General features: G+C 40.4%; 1 protein-coding gene across 4 annotated transcripts in view; it reads left to right on the forward strand.

The window, feature by feature from the left end:
• The window catches only part of Nell2 (neural EGFL like 2), a 318,903-nt gene that overhangs the window by 293,748 nt on the left and 4,400 nt on the right, over positions 1 to 20,755 (forward strand). For all 4 annotated transcript variants that reach the window (XM_013018840.1, XM_013018838.1, XM_013018839.1 and 1 more), the window contains 4 exons: positions 2,863 to 3,003; positions 12,352 to 12,545; positions 15,479 to 15,655; positions 17,976 to 18,200. In XM_013018840.1, the coding sequence (XP_012874294.1) occupies positions 2,863 to 3,003; positions 12,352 to 12,545; positions 15,479 to 15,655; positions 17,976 to 18,200 (737 nt within the window). The remainder of the gene's footprint in view (positions 1 to 2,862; positions 3,004 to 12,351; positions 12,546 to 15,478; positions 15,656 to 17,975; positions 18,201 to 20,755) is intronic.

The raw sequence follows: 20,755 nt of genomic DNA on the forward strand, positions 1-20,755 counted from the left end.
AAAGGTTTTAGATTTTCTCTGTGCTTTGGGACACTATTTTATTATCATTACTAGCTGATTGTTCTAAGTGTAGATACTGAGGAAGTTTTAAGTGTTCCTAAGGAGTTAAGGAACAAGTTCCTTTCTAAGACTGAATGTATAATGAAATAGTAATTTTTTTCCCGTTGGTGTTGGGTCTTGAACTGTGGGCCTGGGCACTGTCCCTCAGCTCTTCAGCTCAAGGCCAGCGCTCTAGCACTTGAGCCACAGCACCACTTCTGGTTTTCTGGTGGTTTATTGGAGATAAGAGTTTCATGGGCTTCTCTTGCCCACATTGGCTTTGAACCGAAATCCTCAGATCTCAGCCTCCTGAGTAGCTAGGATTACAGGTGTGAGCCACCGGCGCTTGGCTTGTAGTTTTTTTTTTTTGTATAACACTTAGTTTGACTTTTCTATTTACTGCATCTACAGCATAGAACAAAATTAAAGTCTGCTGGGCAGGACTATGTCTTATAAGCTTATGCAACCTAGAGTTACATTTTTAGATATCTTTATTCAGTTTGAATAATAATTTGTTCCAACATGATAGTTCTTACAAGAAATAAAACAATAATATTTTTGTCCCTTAGTTTTGCTTTTTTTGCTATGTATCTAATTCAATTGTATCTTATAAAATCAGGTTTTAACTTACCTCAAGAAAGAACTCAAGAAACAAATTATCTGATTTTCTTTCACTATTTTCTTTCATGACAAAATGTGTAAGGCAAACGTGTCCACAGTTGAAGTGAACATGTGTGTATTTATATATTATAACTTGTGCTAATGTCTTCAGTCATGTATAGAAAGAATATACTCAATCCATAAAGTGTGGGTCAGATTATATGGAAGAGGGTTAAACATCGACTGTTATTCATTTTAGGAATAGATATTTTGAAGAATTTCATATTTTTATTATTCATGGATACATTACTATTACATAGGTGAGACTATACTCCTTTATTAAATATTTCCCAAGTATCTAAATACCTGTATGATATCAAATAGATGATAGAAAGGGCTGCTTATTTATTTGATCTTTGGCTTTAATTAGAGTCTTCTGGTATGAAGTACAACTTTGGAAACTCAAGCACGCTTTCCTCTTTTACCTACTCTAACCTAAACAAAAAAGTTTGTGTAAACAGATTAAAATGAGCAGGACAGGAGAATAATGAAACAAGATGGTACTTCAGGATTCTCCAGTGATTATCCTCTATCCACCAACATGTCAATTCAGGCAAGGATCTGTGTGTGAAATACCTTCAAACACCACTCTACCTTATTACACAGTACAGTAGAAAGAGATGTGTAGAAGTGAGGAGGAAGGATAGATTTATAGTTGTTACAGTTTTCGAATTGATCATCTCTAAAACTGTTCAAAGCTATGATCATCTCAGATCATCTGTCCTCAGACCTTAGGTAAACTGTGTGGAAAGGCACACTGTCGACTTTGGGTCTGGGAGAAAAAAAGAAGCAATTGTGAAATAAAGTGTATCCCATGTTGGAAAACATTGTTCAATATGATAGTAAATTAAAATTTTTATAAATTTGATTTCCCCAAACAAGGAACAGTTGAAATAGATGATAAATCTAGTGAATACAGAAGTGCATCTTTTTAAAAATCTCTGCCACCCAGATGGACTTACATTTAACAGATATCCAATAATTATTGAATGCTAAAATAATGAATGAAGACTGGGCACTAGTGGCTTACCCTGCAATTCTAGCTACTCAGGAGGCTGAGGATCAAAGTTAGAAGCCAGTCTGGGTAGGAGAGACTGTGATAGTCTTATCTCCAGTTAACCACCAAAAAGCCAGAAGTGGAACTGTGGCTCAAGTGGTAGAGGGCTAGCCTTTAGGAGGAAAAATGACTGACTAAAATAAAAACCTCAAAGACAGTGCCCAGACTCTGAGTTCAAGCCCCAGGACTGGCACCAAAAAGAAAAGGAAAAAAACCCTCAAGTAAACAAGCAAGTAAAACTGAAAAGTAACAGCTGAAATGCAAGGTAACCTTTCAATTAAGGCAGAAAAAAGACTTAACTGACAGCCAATTATACATGTGAATGCTTGCTTCAGAGGAGAGAGTTCTTTACTATTTAGTTACTTCTGAATGACCTGTCCTCAGGACCATTTTTTTTCTAAAATGAGAGACTCTAAATACTCCTTCATGGCCTCCTTCCAACCCAATCCTTCCACCTGTTTTCCTTTTGTGCACGCATTTAAGAAATGACACGATCAATTTTCTGCATCACTTGGGTTGGGAGAGAAGACCACACAAAGATGAAAGGAGAACAAGGCTCTGAACTCACTTATAACTGGAGATTGGTCAGTTAGGGATGCCCCAGAATATGCAAAGGCTGTTCCGCAGAGCCTAAGAGACCTCAGGAAATACAAGCGATCTCCAGAGCTGGGAGTCAGGAGTCAGTGATTCGCTGATTTGGCAAATTATTTTGTCAGTAGGAATTACTGGCAGATGCCTCTTAGTCAAAGGAACCATAGAGGAAAATACATTCATAGTTCAGAAATACTGTTAAAATGATATGATGAGCCAGGTGCCAGCACCTCATAACTATAATCCTAGCTACTCACGAGACTGAGATCTGAAGATCCTGCTTTAAAGCCACTCTGGGTAAGAATGCACAGGAGACTCTTATCTCCAATAAATTACCAAAAAAGCTACAAGTGGGGCTGTGGTTCAAATAGTAGAGTGCTAGCCTTGAGCAAACAAGGCCAGGGACAATGCCCAGGTCCTGAGTTCAAGCTCCAGAACCAGCACACACAAAAGAGTAGAAAAATGGACAGACAGATATTAAAACAAATCTCATTTCTGCTTTCTTTGTCAAACAGACATTGATGAATGCTCGGATGGCTTTGTCCAGTGTGACAGCCGTGCTAACTGCATAAACCTGCCTGGATGGTACCACTGCGAGTGCAGAGACGGCTACCACGACAACGGGATGTTTTCCCCAGGTGGAGAATCCTGTGAAGGTCAGTGCAAGGACAATACCCAGTATGATGTTAACAGCGCTCACGGAGGTCATACATAAGACATTCCTGTCTGTTGCTATGCATTTGCTTACTAGCGATTGGATAAAAAGTTACTACCTAGCTTCTGCTTGCTTATGATGGTAATTTATTTTAGTCTAAGTTTGTGTCATTAAGCCTGTCCTTTGTGAATAGAGACAACTCCTGGAAGATGCTTCAGAATGGAAAACCCCAGATTATCACAACGACTTTTGGAAATGGAAACCTGCAAAAATTGAACCCAAAAGCAGCTAGGAAAAAAATAGAGAAAGAAAGCAGAACAGAGGGGAAGAGGTGGGGGTGGGGGTGCCGGGGGAGGGGTAGACATGGCTACAGCTCACAGCAATCTGTCTTATTTTGTGCTATTGCTAGCATACTGCTTTCCTGGCAAAGTAAGAGATATTTAGTGAATGGTAATCAATTGGATACATAAAATATGCTCTCTGCTTCCAAGAACTCTTTTTTAATCCTGCTGGTGTGGAATATTCAGTCATATTCTATACAGTAACTGACCATTGATCTTGAATTTTTTTTCAGGGAGTTGATACCCTCTAGTTTTCTACATGCTCTTTAAGAGGGGTGATTTTTTTTTTTTAGAAGCCAGACAGAGCAAGCAGATCCTAGTGGATCAGCATCAGGGGCAATGCCTACCCTGTGCTTGCCATCAAATTCTTGGCTCCGGGAAAGGAAAACAAAAGCAAAACTCGAGGCCTCCACTGTTTTCCTCATTTGCATTTAAACCTGCATAGAGCAACAGCTTGAGAGGATGGTGGAGGTTAAGATGATACAGTTGATGAAATCATCAGAGAATCTGGCATAAAGGGACCGGATACCTAAATGTTAGATGTCATTTATCCTTGGGCCTCAAAGGTTTGTCACAGAAAGCAAAGCAAAGCAGACATGGGTGCTGGATGCCAGGGTTCCCAGCTCGCTTTGCCAAGAGCAGCAGAAGGAGATCCGGACGTCAAGCAGAGGCTCATCTCGATTTCCACATAAACATGGGAATGCCGTTGCCCGACTCTGGGTGTCAAACCTGACATTTGCTAATAATCACTGTGGTGATAATGACTGTTGTCTGAAGGTTGCACCTTGCAGTTGTGAATGTTCCCCAGGAAATATTTGCCTGTAGAGAGTACCAGCCACCACAGATTGCAGTCCCTCTGCTGACAAACTACTTTTCTTGTGTGCCACAGTGTAGCATTTAATCTTTCAGCAGGGCAGCATGCACCTGCAATTGCAGGTACTCCTGAAGTGGAGGTCCTCAGGTCACAAATGTGATGCCATCCCACGTCAAAGACAGTGAGATGCTGTTTTAAAACAAAATATAACCAGAAAGGTCAAGGACATGGTAGAGTGATTGGCTATCATCTAAAAAAGAGTGACTTAAAATGTTTTTATGTTGTTGTTATAAAGATGATGTACAGAGGGACTACAGTTACTTAAGTTAGGTAAAGAGTACGTTTCTTTTTAGACAATGTCACCCCTTCCCTCACACTCTCCCAGAAGACTGGCTTAAAAAATAATCATGCCCAGAAAGAAGGCTGGTGCCAATGGCTCACAACCAGAATCCTAGTTACTTGAGAAGAGGAAGATTGTGGTCTCAGGCCAGCCTAAGCTATACAAAGCTCTAGAGCTGGGCACTGGTAGCTCACACCTGTAATCCTAGCTACTCAGGAGGCTGAGACCTGATGATTGAGGTTTAAAGCCAGCCTGGGCTGGAAAGTCCATGAGATTCTTATCTCCAATTAACTACCCAAAAAAGTCATAAATAGTGCTGTGGCTCAAGTAGCAGAGTATTAGTCTTGAGCATAAAAGCTCAGGGACAGTGCCCAGGCCCAGAGTTCAAGACTCAGGACTAATGACCTTTTATCAGTCCACAGCTGTGTGCCATGGAATGCTTCTGTCATTTGAGCTACAGAGGAGGGTGAGATCAGAGGATCAAAACTTAAGGCCAGCACTGCCTTGGAGAGAGAGGGAAATGGGGAGGGGAGAGAGGAAGAGAAAGGAAGAGGGGGAAGAGGAAGAGAGAGGGGGGAAAGGGGGAGGAAGAAGAGGAAAAGGAAGAGTACTAGTAGGAAGGAAAGAAAAAAGAAGAAGAAGGAGAAGTAGAAGCAGTGGTGGTGGAATAGAAGTAGGGAGGAGTTAGGGAGAAAGGGAGCGAGGGAGGAAAGGAGGGATAGAAAGAGAAAGAGAGAGTTTGAACCCAGTGCCTTGAGTTTGCTTGCTTGCCGCCGCCCTGTTTTTCCCTGGTTATTTTTAGCGTCAGCTCTAGCTCTTCTTGCCAGCATTGCACCTGATCCACTTACTATAAGCCTCCCCTTCTCACTGGGATTGCAGGTGCATGGCACCAAGTCCAGCTTTCTCTGAGGAGACGGAATCTCGTAGAAGTTCTCAGCTTGTGGTGGCTTCACATCCGCCACGTCAGCTCATATATTCCCAACCCAATCCCCAGAGCCACTTACCACCGCTGGTGGTACCCCTGATCTAAGTCTTCAGATAGGGAATGTACAGCTTGTTGGCTTTTAAAAGCCCACAAAATATGTGTGTTGCATGATGGAACACACACCCCTGTATTGATAATTTCAGATGGCGGGAAAGTGATGTTGCAAATATCCAGACAGCCTTTGGCAGACACATGGTTTCCCAGCCCGATAGAAATGTAGCAGCCTCCATTTTGTTCATCTTCCCCTCCTGTCCTTCCTGTAAGCTTTTTCCTGTAATATTCAGAATAAACCTTTTCAAACTGCCCCATAACCTGTGACTTCTCTATTCAAACTCCTGGAATTTTGCCCATTTCTCAGAATAAAGCCCAGCCCCCAGACCATGGTTTATAAGAACCAGCTCAATATGCATCCCTGGCTTTCTTGCCATTTCTTACATTCATCATATTGATTACTTTGCATGAGCTGTGCCCTTTCCCTGGAATTCCATCTCTCCTGATTTTGCATGATTCTACTTTCATTTAGCTCAGATGTCCACTTGAATTGTTTCTCCTACACTCCAAATTTGAAATGGTTCCTATGTCCAACATCCTGTTTACTTCCTCTGCCTCATTTTTCTTTACAGAGATCATAAATGCTTCTGATATTATAGGATATATTTATTTGTTTGCTTGCTTATGGTCTATGTTAGAATGTGAGCCTCAGGGGTCATAGATTCTATTTGCCAGTCTGCTACCATATCACCAAATCCTAGCCCAGTGCCTTGCACATAGATGACACATTTAATTTTCTAGCATAAACAATTGAAATGGAAGATAGAAACACAGAGAAATAGATAGGAAAACTGATCACCATTTAATTGAAACTCTGTTATGCATATAACCAATGTTTGAATTAGCTAGGAGTATGAAATATGGGATAGATACATATTCATAACACATAGTATATTTGAAGTAGATACATGGTAGAGTTCAGGGTAAGAACACAATTAGCATATTCATGAGTATTCAGCCCAGAAAGTGACAAGAACATCTCAACTAAACATTAAAATAACACGTGATACATAGACGATAGAAAAGGAAAAGAGTCTATAAGACACCTACCTACATAGAAAAAGGCTTTTCAATGGAATTCCACAAAGAAATGTTTATTTTTTAATTTTTTTAAGCGTTAGCAAGTTTGTTTCAGTATAACAGCGTTAAAGAAAAGACAGAGAGAAGAGAGAGAGGGAGCAAGAGAGAGAAAGAGTAGAAATGGGAGGTAACGACTCTGAAATGTTTATTTTTTAAAAGCCACAATTCCAGGAGGGAAATCTCCATTATCTACCAATAGAATTTATTTATAAAGGTTATCAGAAAAATCTACTACTGTGAGAAGACAGCATACTTTGAAGAAGTCTTATAAAAAAAAAGAACCCACTTATGTTATTTTAAATAAAATGCTAAAGGACTAAACAACCACCCCTTCTCTGCAATTGAAGCGATTTGTAGAATTGTGATACTAGTATTTCAAGGATTCAGTTTTAGGAGTATGATTTTAGCTGAGAAGCAGACATTTTTCTGCTGCTTACATTTTTAAAATAAAAGGTCTTTCAAAGTGGACAAGACCACACAGTGGTTTTATAATCAGTCTAAAGTATATGATTTATTCAAATCTAAAGACATGAATAAATAACAGTACTGTTTCACTGCTATAATAATGTCTCCTACATATATGCTTATAAATTGCATTCTGACAAATCGTATGCTATTTTGCTGAACCATTTATCCCAGGAAGACACTTAATCCCCAGGTAATGCATCAAAATATTCATTTCCGGGCCCATACCATTGTTTGTACTAGGTTTGAAATTTGAAATACTGGGTCATGACCCAGCCTTTTTTCCCCACATAATAAGATTCTATATTCATGTTTATGCTTTCCATTCTTTCTTTACTTCCTGGGTAATCTTTAAGGTTGGGGAGTTTTTTAAACTTGTAATAGCAGGTTATACTTTCTTTTAAATATGTGGTTCAAGACATATGTCGCAGATTCTTTTCCTACATCAATTAAAACATGAATTGAATTCACGTCAGCTAGTAGTTACTGCTGTGTGTGTATCTGCTACATATAATTAGGAAGGAAGACTACTTTTTTCAGCTGTAGAAGCCAATAAAATCTGTACGATAGTTGTTATTTAAGACAGAAAGTAGTTAATTTCTTTTCTTTTTATTTGTGCTGACACTGGGGCTTGAACTCACAGGCCTTAGCACCCTTAGTTTTTTCACTCAAAACTGGTACTGTACCCTTGAGGCACAACTCCACTTTGGGCTTTTTGGTAGTTAATTAGAGATACAAGTCTCATAGACTTTCGTGCTCAGGCTGGCTTCAAACCATGATCCTCTGATCCTCAGCTCTCAGTTTCCTGAGGCCCTAGGATTGTTACAGGTGTGAGACACTGTGAATTCCTTAACACATGGCAAAGCCATAAGACAAGGTGGAAATGGAAAATTCACTCAAATTTAAAGAAAAAAAGTATAAATTATGATCAGTGAGGAAGCAGAGATAAATGATTTCTCCTTTGGCCTGAAGAAGACTTCCCAGTGTACCTGGTGTTTGTCTTAGGACTTCATTAAGGATGATGCTATTATTGGAGATTTCACATAAGAAAAGTGGGTCAGGCAGAGAAAGTAACTTGCAGTGCCTTGCATGAAGTTTGAATCTGTGTGTGAAGGGATATTTTTTAGTGAAAGAATAATGAAAGTATATCTGCACACCAAATCTGTATTTTGGCCCAGTTCTAATTTCTGAGTTCTAGACTTGTGTATCCATCCAACTGTCTACTGGACGACTTCTTGTGAAAGACCAGAGGAAAATGCATTTCAACCCACCCTAAACCAAACACAGCAGTTTTATCACTGCCCACCCCTTCTACTCTCCAGCAACTTTCCTCTCTTCCTTCTCTATATAAATTTTCAAGTATCATTCTTGATCTCTCCTTTTTGTAATGTTCAGAGTCAGTATATCACTTAGGCATGTTAATTCTATCTCCATTACCTCTACCTGTACATTCCTTAGAGCTGCAATTGGTACAGCACTGAGCTTAAAACCACAGTCCTGCCAAGCACTGGGGGCTCACACCTATAATCCTAGTTAGTCAGGAGGCTGAGATCTGAGGATCACAGTTCAAAACCATCCCAGGCATGAAAGTTTGAGAGGTTCTTATCTCACCAAAAAGGCTGGAAGTGGAATTATCACTCAAGTGATAGAGTGCTAGCGTACTGGAACAAAAAGAAGGACAGGAAGGAAGGAAAGAAGGCAGGAATGAAGAAAGGAAGGGAGGGAGGGAGGGAAGGAGGGAGAGCACAGTCCTGAGAGCCTGGCTTATACCTTGCTGATTGTGCTCAGCCTCAGTTTCCTGTTTTGTAAAGATGGGAATGTGTTGTGAATTGAAGGGTTGTTCTGAGGCTCAATCAAAGAAAAGTTCTCAGAATTTGGTTCAACCAGCAACTGCATGAGACTTCTTTTATTGTTAAGAACATCTCTTAACTGGACTTTTGATACAGTCTGTTTCACTGATCCTCCTGGCTTCCAATTCTAATTGACTCAAATACCTTCTCCAAAAGGAAGCCAAGATAATTTTTCTAAAATGAAAGTCTCATTGTAATTTTTTTTCATTTTCCTTATCTCTCTATCAATCTACCTACCTATCTACACACACACACACACACACACACACACAGAACCAGTGCTGGGGCTTGATCTCAGGGCCTGGGAGCTGCCCCCTTAGCTTTTCCACTCAAGTATAGCCTTCTACCGTTTGAGCCACAGCTCTAACTCTAGATTTTAAGTGGTTAATGGGGGTAAGAGTCTTATGGACTTTCCTGCTTGGGCTGGCTTTGAGTTGTAATCCTCAAATTTCAGCTTCCTGAGTAATACCTTACTACTTTTATAATGTTCAAATTTCTGTTTTATAGTTTATTATTTGTAAATATAAAGGCATTGCTATTCAACAAGAGTTTATGAATACAATGCATCTTGACCAATGTCACACCTTCCAACATTATCACCTGTTCCGCCCAACCCACCCCTTCCTCCTCTTCTTAATTTTATAGCATATGCATTGCATTATTGGCTGCTCAACAGGACCTTCTCTTGGGCCTCAGGGCCCCTTAGGGCTGTGTAGCTCCCCAGTCCACTCTCTCACGAGACATTCCTGTCACAACTACATTTCTGTTCTTCCAACACATCTTCATAGCTGTAAACTTTAGGCCTTCAACACAATCTTACGTCAAAACTCTCTGTTACACCTCCTCTCATTTACAGTATAATTGCCATATCTAGAAAACAGTTAGAAGATCCAGAAGAAACTATTACTGTGGTAAGAAGCTGTGAAAAATATTTCAAGAAAGGAAGTGAGCTGTGCTGAATGTTGTGGCTAAACCAAATCAGATGAGAACCTGAAAATTGAAATGGATTTAACAGTATTTCTACAGGGGTCACTCTTTGAAGGACTTATCTATGCTTATAAAGCTAGAATGTTTATTGTCATGATACATTTTTAAAGTAGAATGTAATCCTTTTGTGGGATTAATCATTTTTATGAGTTCCAAAATTCAGTGCTACTCATCAGATGGACAAACTTTCCACATTGGAAAAGCCAGTGTAGATAACCAGTAGAAAAGGAAATTGTTTCACACTAATTCAAATGGTACTAGAATAATTAGTCCATTGTGATGTTTTATACTCATTTAGTAGTCTCTCCAGGTGTGACAATCTCATGCCAACCTTTGTTATTTGTGACATTCTCTTATATTGCCTGATTATAAACATATCTCATTTAAGAACACAGACACTTCACACTCCTAATGACTCTTTCTGCCTTTAAGGAAAAATAAGATGTATTATCTGGTCATAGACCTTTGATTCTTAAGCATCAGACAAAATGAAATGGTTTCAAAGATCCAGCTGTTGCCATTAGCAGCACAACATCTTTTTGATGGATATTGAAAAGGTTATGTATTAAAGAGGTGTCTGTAGAGTTTGTGGTCAGAGAGGTCAGACTATTATAGTTAATGTTTTATCTGCATACTGTAATTCCTAATTCTAAGAATATTAAATGGAGACAAAGATCAACTCATCAAATTTATTTGATGGTATGCTGTGTTATTCCGAGTAGACCAAATATAGAGCAGATTTATAAGATCTTATTTTCATTACAGAGAGAACATTTTCTCTGACCTGAAATACATACATATGTATATGTGTGTATTCACGGTTGCACTTATTTTTTAAAAGTCCACACGCATGCTGGTAGACAATTCTTACTTTGTTCATAGTTTATAATCATAAATAGTATTATCCATGACAAATGAAGCTCACTATACATTTAACTTTCAGTCATTGTCCCAATTTATTGATATCTGAAGATGAGATCTAATTTTAAAAAATCAGGGTTAATATGTCATGTGGCTTATAAACATTTATGACAAAATTAACTTATGGAACAGTAAGTATTTAAGACTCTATGGCCACGTGATAGTCTAACCAATGCTAGTCTCCCATTAATGTTAGAATCAAGCTATGCAAAGGAGTTATTTACTGTAGCCAGTCTTTAAAATCTTGTGGGAAAATCAGCATACAGTTCCCTTCATTAAAAACCATCCTTTCCATCTTCTCTCTAACCTACGTCCCCCTGCCGTGATTTAATTCTTTCCTTCTTGACCTTTACTTAGAAAAATCTGATGAAATGGGAAATAACTGCTTACTGCCACTCATACAATCTCTCTGAAATGTATTTTGGCTTGTGACCTTTCAAATTATGGGGTAAATAAAAGGAATCGCATCTCCTCTTATGGACCTGCTCTGTGGGTCAAGACATGTTTGCTTTTCATCTGTATGAAAATGCTCTGGGCTGCGATTCCTGTGGGACGGAGGAAGTCAGGTGAAGAATGGGCGGCTGCCAATTGAGTCAAGCAGGGAAGAAAATGATCCTCAGAAATGGGAAGTGAAGGAGAGGATTACTTTTGAGAGCAATGGTAATTGCTGATGGCCACCTGCTTTTTGTAGGTGAGTAAAGGAGACTATGGACAGTATAATAAAACACCTCACCTGTAAGGGAAAACCACCAGACAGAACTCGGAAGCTCTTGAGTGTGGGAGGTATCACTGGAGAATAGAGATGGAAATGGAATAATAAATCATAGGGTATCCTAAGACATTTCTCTCCCACTAAGAACAGATGTTCAGTAAGCACCAGTTTAATACAGAGAACCTCACATGCACTGTTTAGAATTCTCACTACTGAGCTCTGGGGTTTTCTTTTCTGGGGTTTTTTGTTTCTGTTGTTTTTTTGTGCTAGTCCTGGGATTTGAACTCAAGACCTGGTCACTCTCCCTGAAGCTTTTTTTCCATTCAAGGCTAGCAGTCTACCACTTAAGCCACAGCTCCATATCCGCCTTTTTGGTGATTAATTGGAGATAAGAATATCTCTTTCCTACTTGGGCTGACTTCAAACTATGACCCTCAGATCTCAACCCTCTGAGCAGCTAGGATTAAAGCGGGAGCCATCAGTGCCCAGCTTCAAGCGGTTTTTGTTAGATAAATTGAGTTATCTTCTTGCTTTCCAAAATACGAATGTTTCATAAAGTGCCCTGGGATCTACAGAGAGAGAAAAATGGTCAACTCTCCACTGACGTGATCTTTGGTGTTTGTTGTTTAAGTGGAGAGGTGTGATCATACTTTCCCCTGTGAAATCTCCTTGATCATTCACATTGCTTTCATCCGCATGGGACAGGGGACAGTGTGTCAGCAGGTGAAAAATGCATGTGCAGTTCAGGGCAGGTGGTCTGTTGGAGGTCTGAAACAGCAGTGCTGTGCTGCTCCCGCCCACAGATATTGATGAATGCGGGGCCGGGAGACACAACTGTGCCAACGACACCGTCTGCTTCAACCTGGACGGGGGCTACGACTGCCGCTGCCCCCACGGGAAGAACTGCACGGGGGACTGCGTCCACGGCGGCAGAGTCAAGCACAACGGGCAGATCTGGGTGCTGGAGAATGACCGCTGCTCCGTCTGCTCCTGCCAGGTCAGCACCAACACAGCCTTCTTCCATCCCCTCTAAGTGAGGGGTGCAGAGGGGTTTCAGTGCCACACATCCGTTTGTGAGCACAGTGCATCTAGATCGGTGTCACCCCTTTCAACCTTCCCCCCCATCCCTCCCCTCAGTGTGTCTAGTTCCCTGTCACGTGACTATATGTGCATGTGATGGTGATTGGTGTACGTGTATGTTGAATATCACGGGTGTATTTCTCTTACCCTTCCTGTCTTTATTTGTTCTCTACCCTCCTCCCCTTGACCTTAACCCCTCGCACTCCTCAATTCCAGCTCTCTGGTATTCATTTTATTAGACTATAAGTTAGTTAGTTGTTCCAAAGAGTTACACCATTGGAATGTGTCTGCATATAGCACACTTGAGTTAATATGTTTGTGTATATATATATATATATATATATATGCATATGACCCAGTCTAAGTTGACGTAGAGACTTATAAATTAGATCTAACCTCCACCTAGGAGAAAATAAAAACATGACCTTTAGTCTCTGGATTTGTCTTACTTCATTTTTTTTCCAGGCCCAGACATTTCCATGCAAATAATGTAATACCATTCTTCCTGATGAATGACTAAAATTACACGATATATAGTCACATTTTCTTGAGCTACGATTAAAAGATGGTTTCAGTGAGTGCAAAGAACTTTATTCAGTACAGGAATGTTTCAGTAGAAGGTTACTGCTAGGTGTGTGTGTGGGGGGGTAATCTTTAAATAGCTGTACAAAGGCATTGTTATTTAATCAAGCAGTTTATGAATACCATGCATCTTGATCAGTGTCAGCCCTTTCAACATTCTCTCCCTCTTCTGACCCACCCCTTTCCTTACTTTCCTTAATTTTGTTGTATATTCCATGAATTCTTGACTGCATTCTACCTCCCTCCTTCTCTCCTTCAGTAGTCTGCCCCTCTCCCCTTGTTCCCACCTGGTCTCCCTCACCTCTTGCTGTTTCCTAGTGCTTATCTTATAGGGTTTGTTTGTGTGTGTGTGTGTTTTTTTTTATTTAGTTGGTCATGGGTCTGGGAGCTGTCCCTCAGCTCTTCAGCTCAAGGCTGGCGCTCTACCACTTGAGCCACAGCACAACTTCTGGGGTTTTTTTTTTTTTGGTTATGTGGTGCTTAGGACTCATACCCATGACCTCGTGTATGCAGGGCCGGCACTATACCACTGAGCCACCTTCCTCGCCCCGTCTTGTTAGGTTTTTGACTGGGCTCTCTAAAGAATTACACTATTTGTGCAATTGATTAAAACTATTTAATGAAGTTGTGATTTGCATATATTGACAAATATATCCCTCCATTTAATCACTATCACAATTAATGTGATGAAGTGCTTCTAACCCAGCTATTGAGCTCTATACTTTTTTAGTTAGCCCTGCAACCGAGACCCGGGCAAACATGGCTTCTAGCCTCTGTAGATTATACACTAATAATTTCTACAGACTCTCATGAACAGAATTATGTAGTATATACTCATTGTGTCTGACTTCGCATTATGATTTTAGAGTCTGATTAATTTCATTATACATACCTTTTCCTTTTTATTGCTGGACACCTTTCATTGTTCTATTACACTGCAAAGTGTATATTGATTCACTTGTTGATAACATTTGATTTATTAACTGTGCTATTAATATATTAATTAATGTATAAATGAAGTCATGTATGATCCAAGAAAAATGTCTATTTGGGCTCTATTTCAATTTTAGAGTGGTGTCATGTGATGTGTCCCCAGTTCATAATAGAGACTTAAGTTGTGGCTAAATGAATAATATTACATAGCAGAAAATCGGCTATAATCAGAGAAATTGATAAGTCCTTTACAAAAATATAACGCTCAGAAACTTAGCAGTATTTGAAACACACTAACTTGCTACGAAATACTAACATGATGGCTCTAGGGAAATAAGCTTAGTATTCAAATTTCTATGCCGTCATTAATAACAATAATAGTATTATACCAACATACAGGTATAGGTACATTTATTTGCACATATGCACATCTCTATATACATGAGGACCATGCATACTTAACATTACATTATAAAAAACTTTACTGTAAAGGTGATGCCCAGAGGGGTTGCAGTTACATGAATCAGGTATTGAATATGTTTCCTTTTGAACAGTGTCACCCACTCCCTCATTTTTTCTCAGAAACCCTTCTGACTTCCCTCCCCCTCCCCCAAAGTTGTACGGTTCATTTCCAACATAGTGTCTAATGAGTGCAACTGCTGAATTGGCTCACCCTTTGTCCCACTATTTCTGTGTTTCTCCTTCTCCTCCCCAAATCAGATAAACTTATATATAAGACTAAGGGTACAGAAATCAAAAACAGTGACAAAAGGAATAAGCCAAAGGGGGAGAAAAAGGAAAAAAATAAAAAAGACTCCCAAATCATACAATAAAAATATTCTTGTTTCCATTTCTTGGAGCTCATTTAAATAAGCATCATTTTATATGATCATATGCACATAGCTATTGAGCCCTTGCATTCCACTCCTAAGAATATCCTCCTTGTTGTGAATGTTTGGAGTGCTGTTTAATTAATCACGTCAGACCCAAAGAACCAGGCTGCATGGCTTCCCTCATTTGTAATACTTAGAATGTGCCTTCAAATCCACATGTAAACCCAGTAGATAGTAAAAGACAATTACAGTAGTTAACATCTCATACTGATTGGTTTCAGGAAGGTTTCCTTCTGATCAAGTCACCCGAGAGGTGGTAAGTGGAAAGACATTGGAAGCCTCCAGGGCATCCAGTTTGGGCATTTTCTTTGTGTTCACTACAAATCATAAAGAAAAATGTGTTCTGCTGGCTGAACAGCCGCGAGTCACCTCCATCTTCAGATGACGTGAGTGCCCTGGGAATTGGGGGTGTGGGCTCATGCCTTTTCCCTTCTTGCTGCAGAATGGATTTGTTATGTGCCGGCGGATGGTGTGTGACTGTGAGAACCCCACGGTGGATCTCTTCTGCTGCCCCGAGTGTGACCCGAGGCTCAGCAGCCAGTGTCTCCACCAGAACGGGGAGACCGTGTACAACAGCGGAGACACCTGGCTGCAGAGCTGCCAGCAGTGCCGCTGCCTGGTGAGTGGCTGTGGCTGCCTGGAGCTGGGCAGGGGATGCAGACCGGGATCTCAGCGGGAGGCAGCCTGCCCACCCCACTGCCAACACCCAGTACCAGGCTGGTGGGATTGGTACATACCAAAGAAAACCAGGCCTGAGGAGGCTGACCAAATGCTGGATCTGAGAAAGAAGCCTCTGGGACAGATGTGGTGTGTAACTATGTGTATTCACGCTCTGAGAGTGACAGCTCCTTCAGGAATGCTTCTGTGGCCCCAAAGTAAGACAGATTGCACACTTCCCCCTCCTGCCTAGTTTACTTACTTACAGATGGCTACCAGAGAACAATGACATTCACGAAAATAGGCATTCTTCTTTCCAGATAGATATTTTGCTAGCCTATCTCTGCTTATTCCTCAGACTTAAAAAGTAAAACAAGCAATGAGCCAAGTATGAGTCCCTTGTGCATATAATCTTCATTGTTCAGGAAGCCAAGATTGGGAGGATTGCAGTTCAAAGCCAGCCTGGGCAAAAAGTTCATGAACTCCTCACTTCATATCTCCAACCTGGGTGGTAGACTGAGATGCAGAGGTTCATAGGTCCCAAGCCAGCCCAGGCTAAAAGATTGTGATATCCCATCTCAACAGGAAAACAGAGCATGGTGGTACACTTCTGTCATTCCAGCTAGGGGAAGAAGCTAAGCCAGGAAGATCATGGTTTAGGCCAGTCTACGCAAAAAGTGAGACCCTATCTCAAAAATAACTACAGTAGAAAAGGGCTTGAGGTATGGTTCAAGCAGTAGAGCTCCTACTTAACCTGCACAAAGCCCTGAATTCAAACCCCAGTAGCAACTCCCTTCCTAAGAATACCTTTTCTTCTTCTAAATACTGATACTACTTTCAGTACTATTCTTGTGTACACTTCATTTCTGCATACTATAGATAAGTAATAAATAAATATTCAAACTGAATATTCAAAGCAGATGTTCCTCACCTGTAATCCTAGAACTTGGGGCAGGAAGATTTCAAGTAGGAGTCCAGCCTCCGCTGTCCCTAAATAAATAAATGAACAAAAACAATTGTTCTTGTTTTATGCTGGCCTGAATGCCATCCTTTAGCTTTCTCACTGTCCCTAAGCTTTTTTTCTCTCAAGGCTGGCATAATACCATTTTAGCCACAGCTCCACTTCCACCTTTTTGATGGTTAATTGGAGATGAGGGTCTCACAGACTTTCTTGCCCAGGTTGGCTTCACACCACAATCCTCAGATCTCAGCCTCCCAGGTAGCTAGTCTTACAGATGTGAACCACAAGCACCCAGCTAGGGAATGATGTTTTTGAAAAGATTTACCTCACATGTTTTTTTCCATGTGGAATAAGGAGGACAGAAATCAATTCCAAGGTGTTTGGTAAGCTTTGTGTTGGACAGGAGTTTGAGGAAAGCGTTCAAAGCACAGCACAGAAAAAGCTACATGAACGAAGATCAACCGTCAAATTCCCTTCATTACTTCAGTCTATTTTCTTGAAAATGGGCAAAACTTTCTCTTGAAGAACAGAACCCATGACCAAGTTAGTGAGCAAAAAGACAAGGGAATAAAAAAGGCACTTCATGATGACAATGTGAACTAGAGACCTCATCGCCACTGAATTACTCTCCTTTATAGTGGGAAAGATAAGCCCATGTAAAATTTATTATTTTGTTCTTTTTTTGTGTGGATACACTGGTCCTGGGGCTTGAACTCAGAGCCTCCGTGCTAGCCCTGAGCATTTTTGCTGAAGACTAACATCCTACCACTTGAGCCACACCTCCATTTCCGGCTTTTTGCTGACTAATTGGAGCTCCAAGTCTCATGGATTTTTTTTTTTTTTGCCCAAGCTGGCTTCAAACTGTGATCCTTAGATCTCAGCCTCCTGAGTAGCTAGGATTACAGCCTTGAACTACCTCTGCCTGGCAAAATTTATTAAGGGAAATTTTGTGTTCTTGGTGGTTTAATTCTTGAAACTGTTTTCAAAAAATCTAGCTGCCATAAGGAACTCATGGTTCTGTTTTTGTTTTTTGGGTTTTTTTTGGAGTCCAGCCTTGGAGCCTGAACTCTGGGCCTGGGCGCTGTCCCTCAGCTCTTCAGCTCAAGGCTAGCACTCTACCACTGAGCCACCTTCCCAGTCTGAACTCATGGTTCTGATAAGCTCGTGTAAACCCTTTGCAGGATTCCTGGGCGTTGACCATGGGGCATAACCATGAATGGCATGCATGCAGTATGGAGTAACCTCTGCTCTCCTCCTCTCACTCACCGCCTTCTCCCTTTCCTCCCATCTGCCCTCCTCCCTGCCTCATCCCTTCTTACAGCAAGGGGAAGTGGACTGCTGGCCTCTGCCTTGCCCGGAGGTGGAGTGTGAATTCAGTGTACTCCCGGAGAATGAGTGCTGCCCACATTGTGTCACTGACCCCTGCCAGGCCGACACCATCCGCAATGACATCACCAAAACCTGCCTGGACGAGATGAATGTAGTTCGCTTCACGGGGTCCTCGTGGATCAAGCATGGCACTGAGTGCACTCTGTGCCAGTGCAAGGTAAATAAAGCCCATTGGGTCCCAGCAGCCAGCGTGGTGTCAGGTGTCAGCCAGTGCTCAGAGAGGCTGCTATGCCTTGCCTGGACAGTGCAGAGTAGTTCCTGTTAGTCATTCAAGTAGAGATGGGGCACACAACTGTCATCTTTCCTAGTACCAGGCTGAGTGTCATGTGCAGCCTGTGCGGGTATCCAGAGAGAAAGGAGCATGTGTAGGCAGTGATCATGGTGATCATTAATGGAAACCACCTTCTAGAAAGTTCCCTTAATACAGCCATCTATGCCCAGCTTAAAAAATACTGTACCACCAGACTTCGCGCTTCTCCATCCATGATGGAAGGCAGTATGATTTTATTGATTCCGATCTGGTTCTTTTCTGAGATCTGCAAAACCTATCGACAAAAGAGATGCATTACCTTTTTCTAAAGTGGAAATCAATACAGCAAAAAAAAAATGGGCATGTTTCTTAGTTTGTTATGGTCAGTTACATTGAGTTGAAAAATATAAGATTGGTTTACCATATTTTATTCCTTCAGTTGGTGAAAAATCATTATAAAGATTTTTCTCTTTATTCTCATAGGAAAAGAGAGCATTAAACCTTTTATTTTGAAGAGGGCACAAATATAGATAATGTAGATGAAAGAGAGAGTTCCTAGATATAGTGACCAAGCTGAAATTATTTTAATTTGATTGTTATTCTGTAAAGTTTAATTTGGTAACGTTTCTAACTCATAGCTATAATTTTTGAGCAATACCAACACTAAGTAAATAATATAAAGGTTGAAGAACTGCAACCAAAAAGCACAAATGTCACATTTTTTTCTCAGCATTACTGTATCTGTATCTGCTCTGGTTTCAAAGTGAGCACTTCATTTTGTAAAATTTTTTCAATAGAGCCATCTAATTCAGATTCACTAGGTATAAATTCTTACTAGAGTGGTTTGATATAACAGGACAAAGAAATGTAAAATGCGTTAAGCTTTGAGATACCTTCTTTTCCCTCTTCAAAACCAAATCTCTACTGTTTTCAGTGTAATTTGTCACTCAAGCAAAGCTTAGTGAGTGACTACTTATGGCTGTTTTTCTGAAAGTACATTAGCAAATTTGAAAGAACATACAAGTTAGTAATGTATATACACTGTTACCTTCATATATATTTGATATATATATACTTAACAATGAATTTCTCAAAACAAGCTCTAATGACCAACAGACAAACATCTTTCTGATACTTAACCTCACAGATCAAAGGTATAAAGGATTCAACTTCATTAAGTAGTTATTCTCTTTGCATAGTAGCAACAAAAATATCTATCAGGTGGTGGGATGAAAATATATCAGTCTGGCCCTGGTGGCTCACACCTGTAATCCTAGCTACCCAGAAGGCTGAAATCTGAGGATCACAGTTCAAAGCCAGGGAAGACAAATCCAAGAGACTCTTATTTCTTATTAACCAGCAAAAAAACTGAAGTATGGTTCAAATAGTAGAGTGCTAGCTGTGGACGAAAAGGCAAACAAGAGTATAAGGCCCAGAAATGAGGTTAAATGACAGTAATAGCACAAAAGAAAGAGAAAGAATGGGGGGAGAGAGAGAGAGATGGAGTAATAGAGATGGAAGGGGAAGGGGTTTAGAGAAGAGGAAGGAAGGGAGGAAAGAAAAAGAGAAAGGAAGGAAAGAAGGAAGGGAGGGAGGGAGGGAGGGAGGGAGGGAAGGAAGGGAGAAAAAGAGAGAGAAAAGAAAGAAAGAAAGAAAGAAAGAAAGAAAGAAAGAAAGAAAGAAAGAAAGAAAGAAAAGAAAGAAGAGAAATTATACCAACTATAACAAAATAACAGCTCAAGCCTTTTCAGTGAGAAAAATGCATTTAGGAAAGAGCATGAATGAGCTTGTCATTTGTTTCTTTATAAACAACTACTGTAGTTTGAGTTTTGATAAAAATGTATTCCAGGGGCTGGGAAGGTAGCTCAGTGGTAGAGTGCTTGCCTTGCATGCATGAGGCCCTGGGTTCGATTCCTCAGCACCACATAAGCAAAAAGACAAAAGCCGGAAGTGGCACTGTGGCTCAAGTGGTAGAGCGCTAGCCTTGAGCTGAAGAGCTGAGGGACAGCGCCCAGGCCCCATGACCGGACCCAAAAAAAAAATGTATTCCAGAAAGTACATTTTGAGATTAAAGTTCTATCTTCTTCTCAGATAAGATCTGATTCTTAAAAGTTGCTGTATAATACCATTTGCTGTCTTATTAGTTATGATTTATAACAATGTGCTCAGTTTTGCCCAATTTGTCTCAGATATTAATTTTATTAGATTTTGTGTATTTTAAAAATAAATTGCACGTACAACAAACTAGATATTATACTGGAGGCACCATCTGTTAGTTTTGTTTCCAGAGCATTAATAGTGTCTCCCTACACCACCCAACTCTGAATTGTTCATTTTTAGTTGATAAGTAAATAGTGATAGTTGAAAGCAACTGAATTTCTTCTTCTTCTTCTTCTTCTTCTTCTTCTTCTTCTTCTTCTTCTTCTTCTTCTTCTTCTTCTTCTTCTTCTTCTTCTTCTTCT

This window comes from Dipodomys ordii, unplaced genomic scaffold, assembly GCF_000151885.1.
Source record: "Dipodomys ordii isolate 6190 unplaced genomic scaffold, Dord_2.0 Scaffold42, whole genome shotgun sequence".
Taxonomy (NCBI): Eukaryota; Metazoa; Chordata; class Mammalia; order Rodentia; family Heteromyidae; genus Dipodomys; species Dipodomys ordii.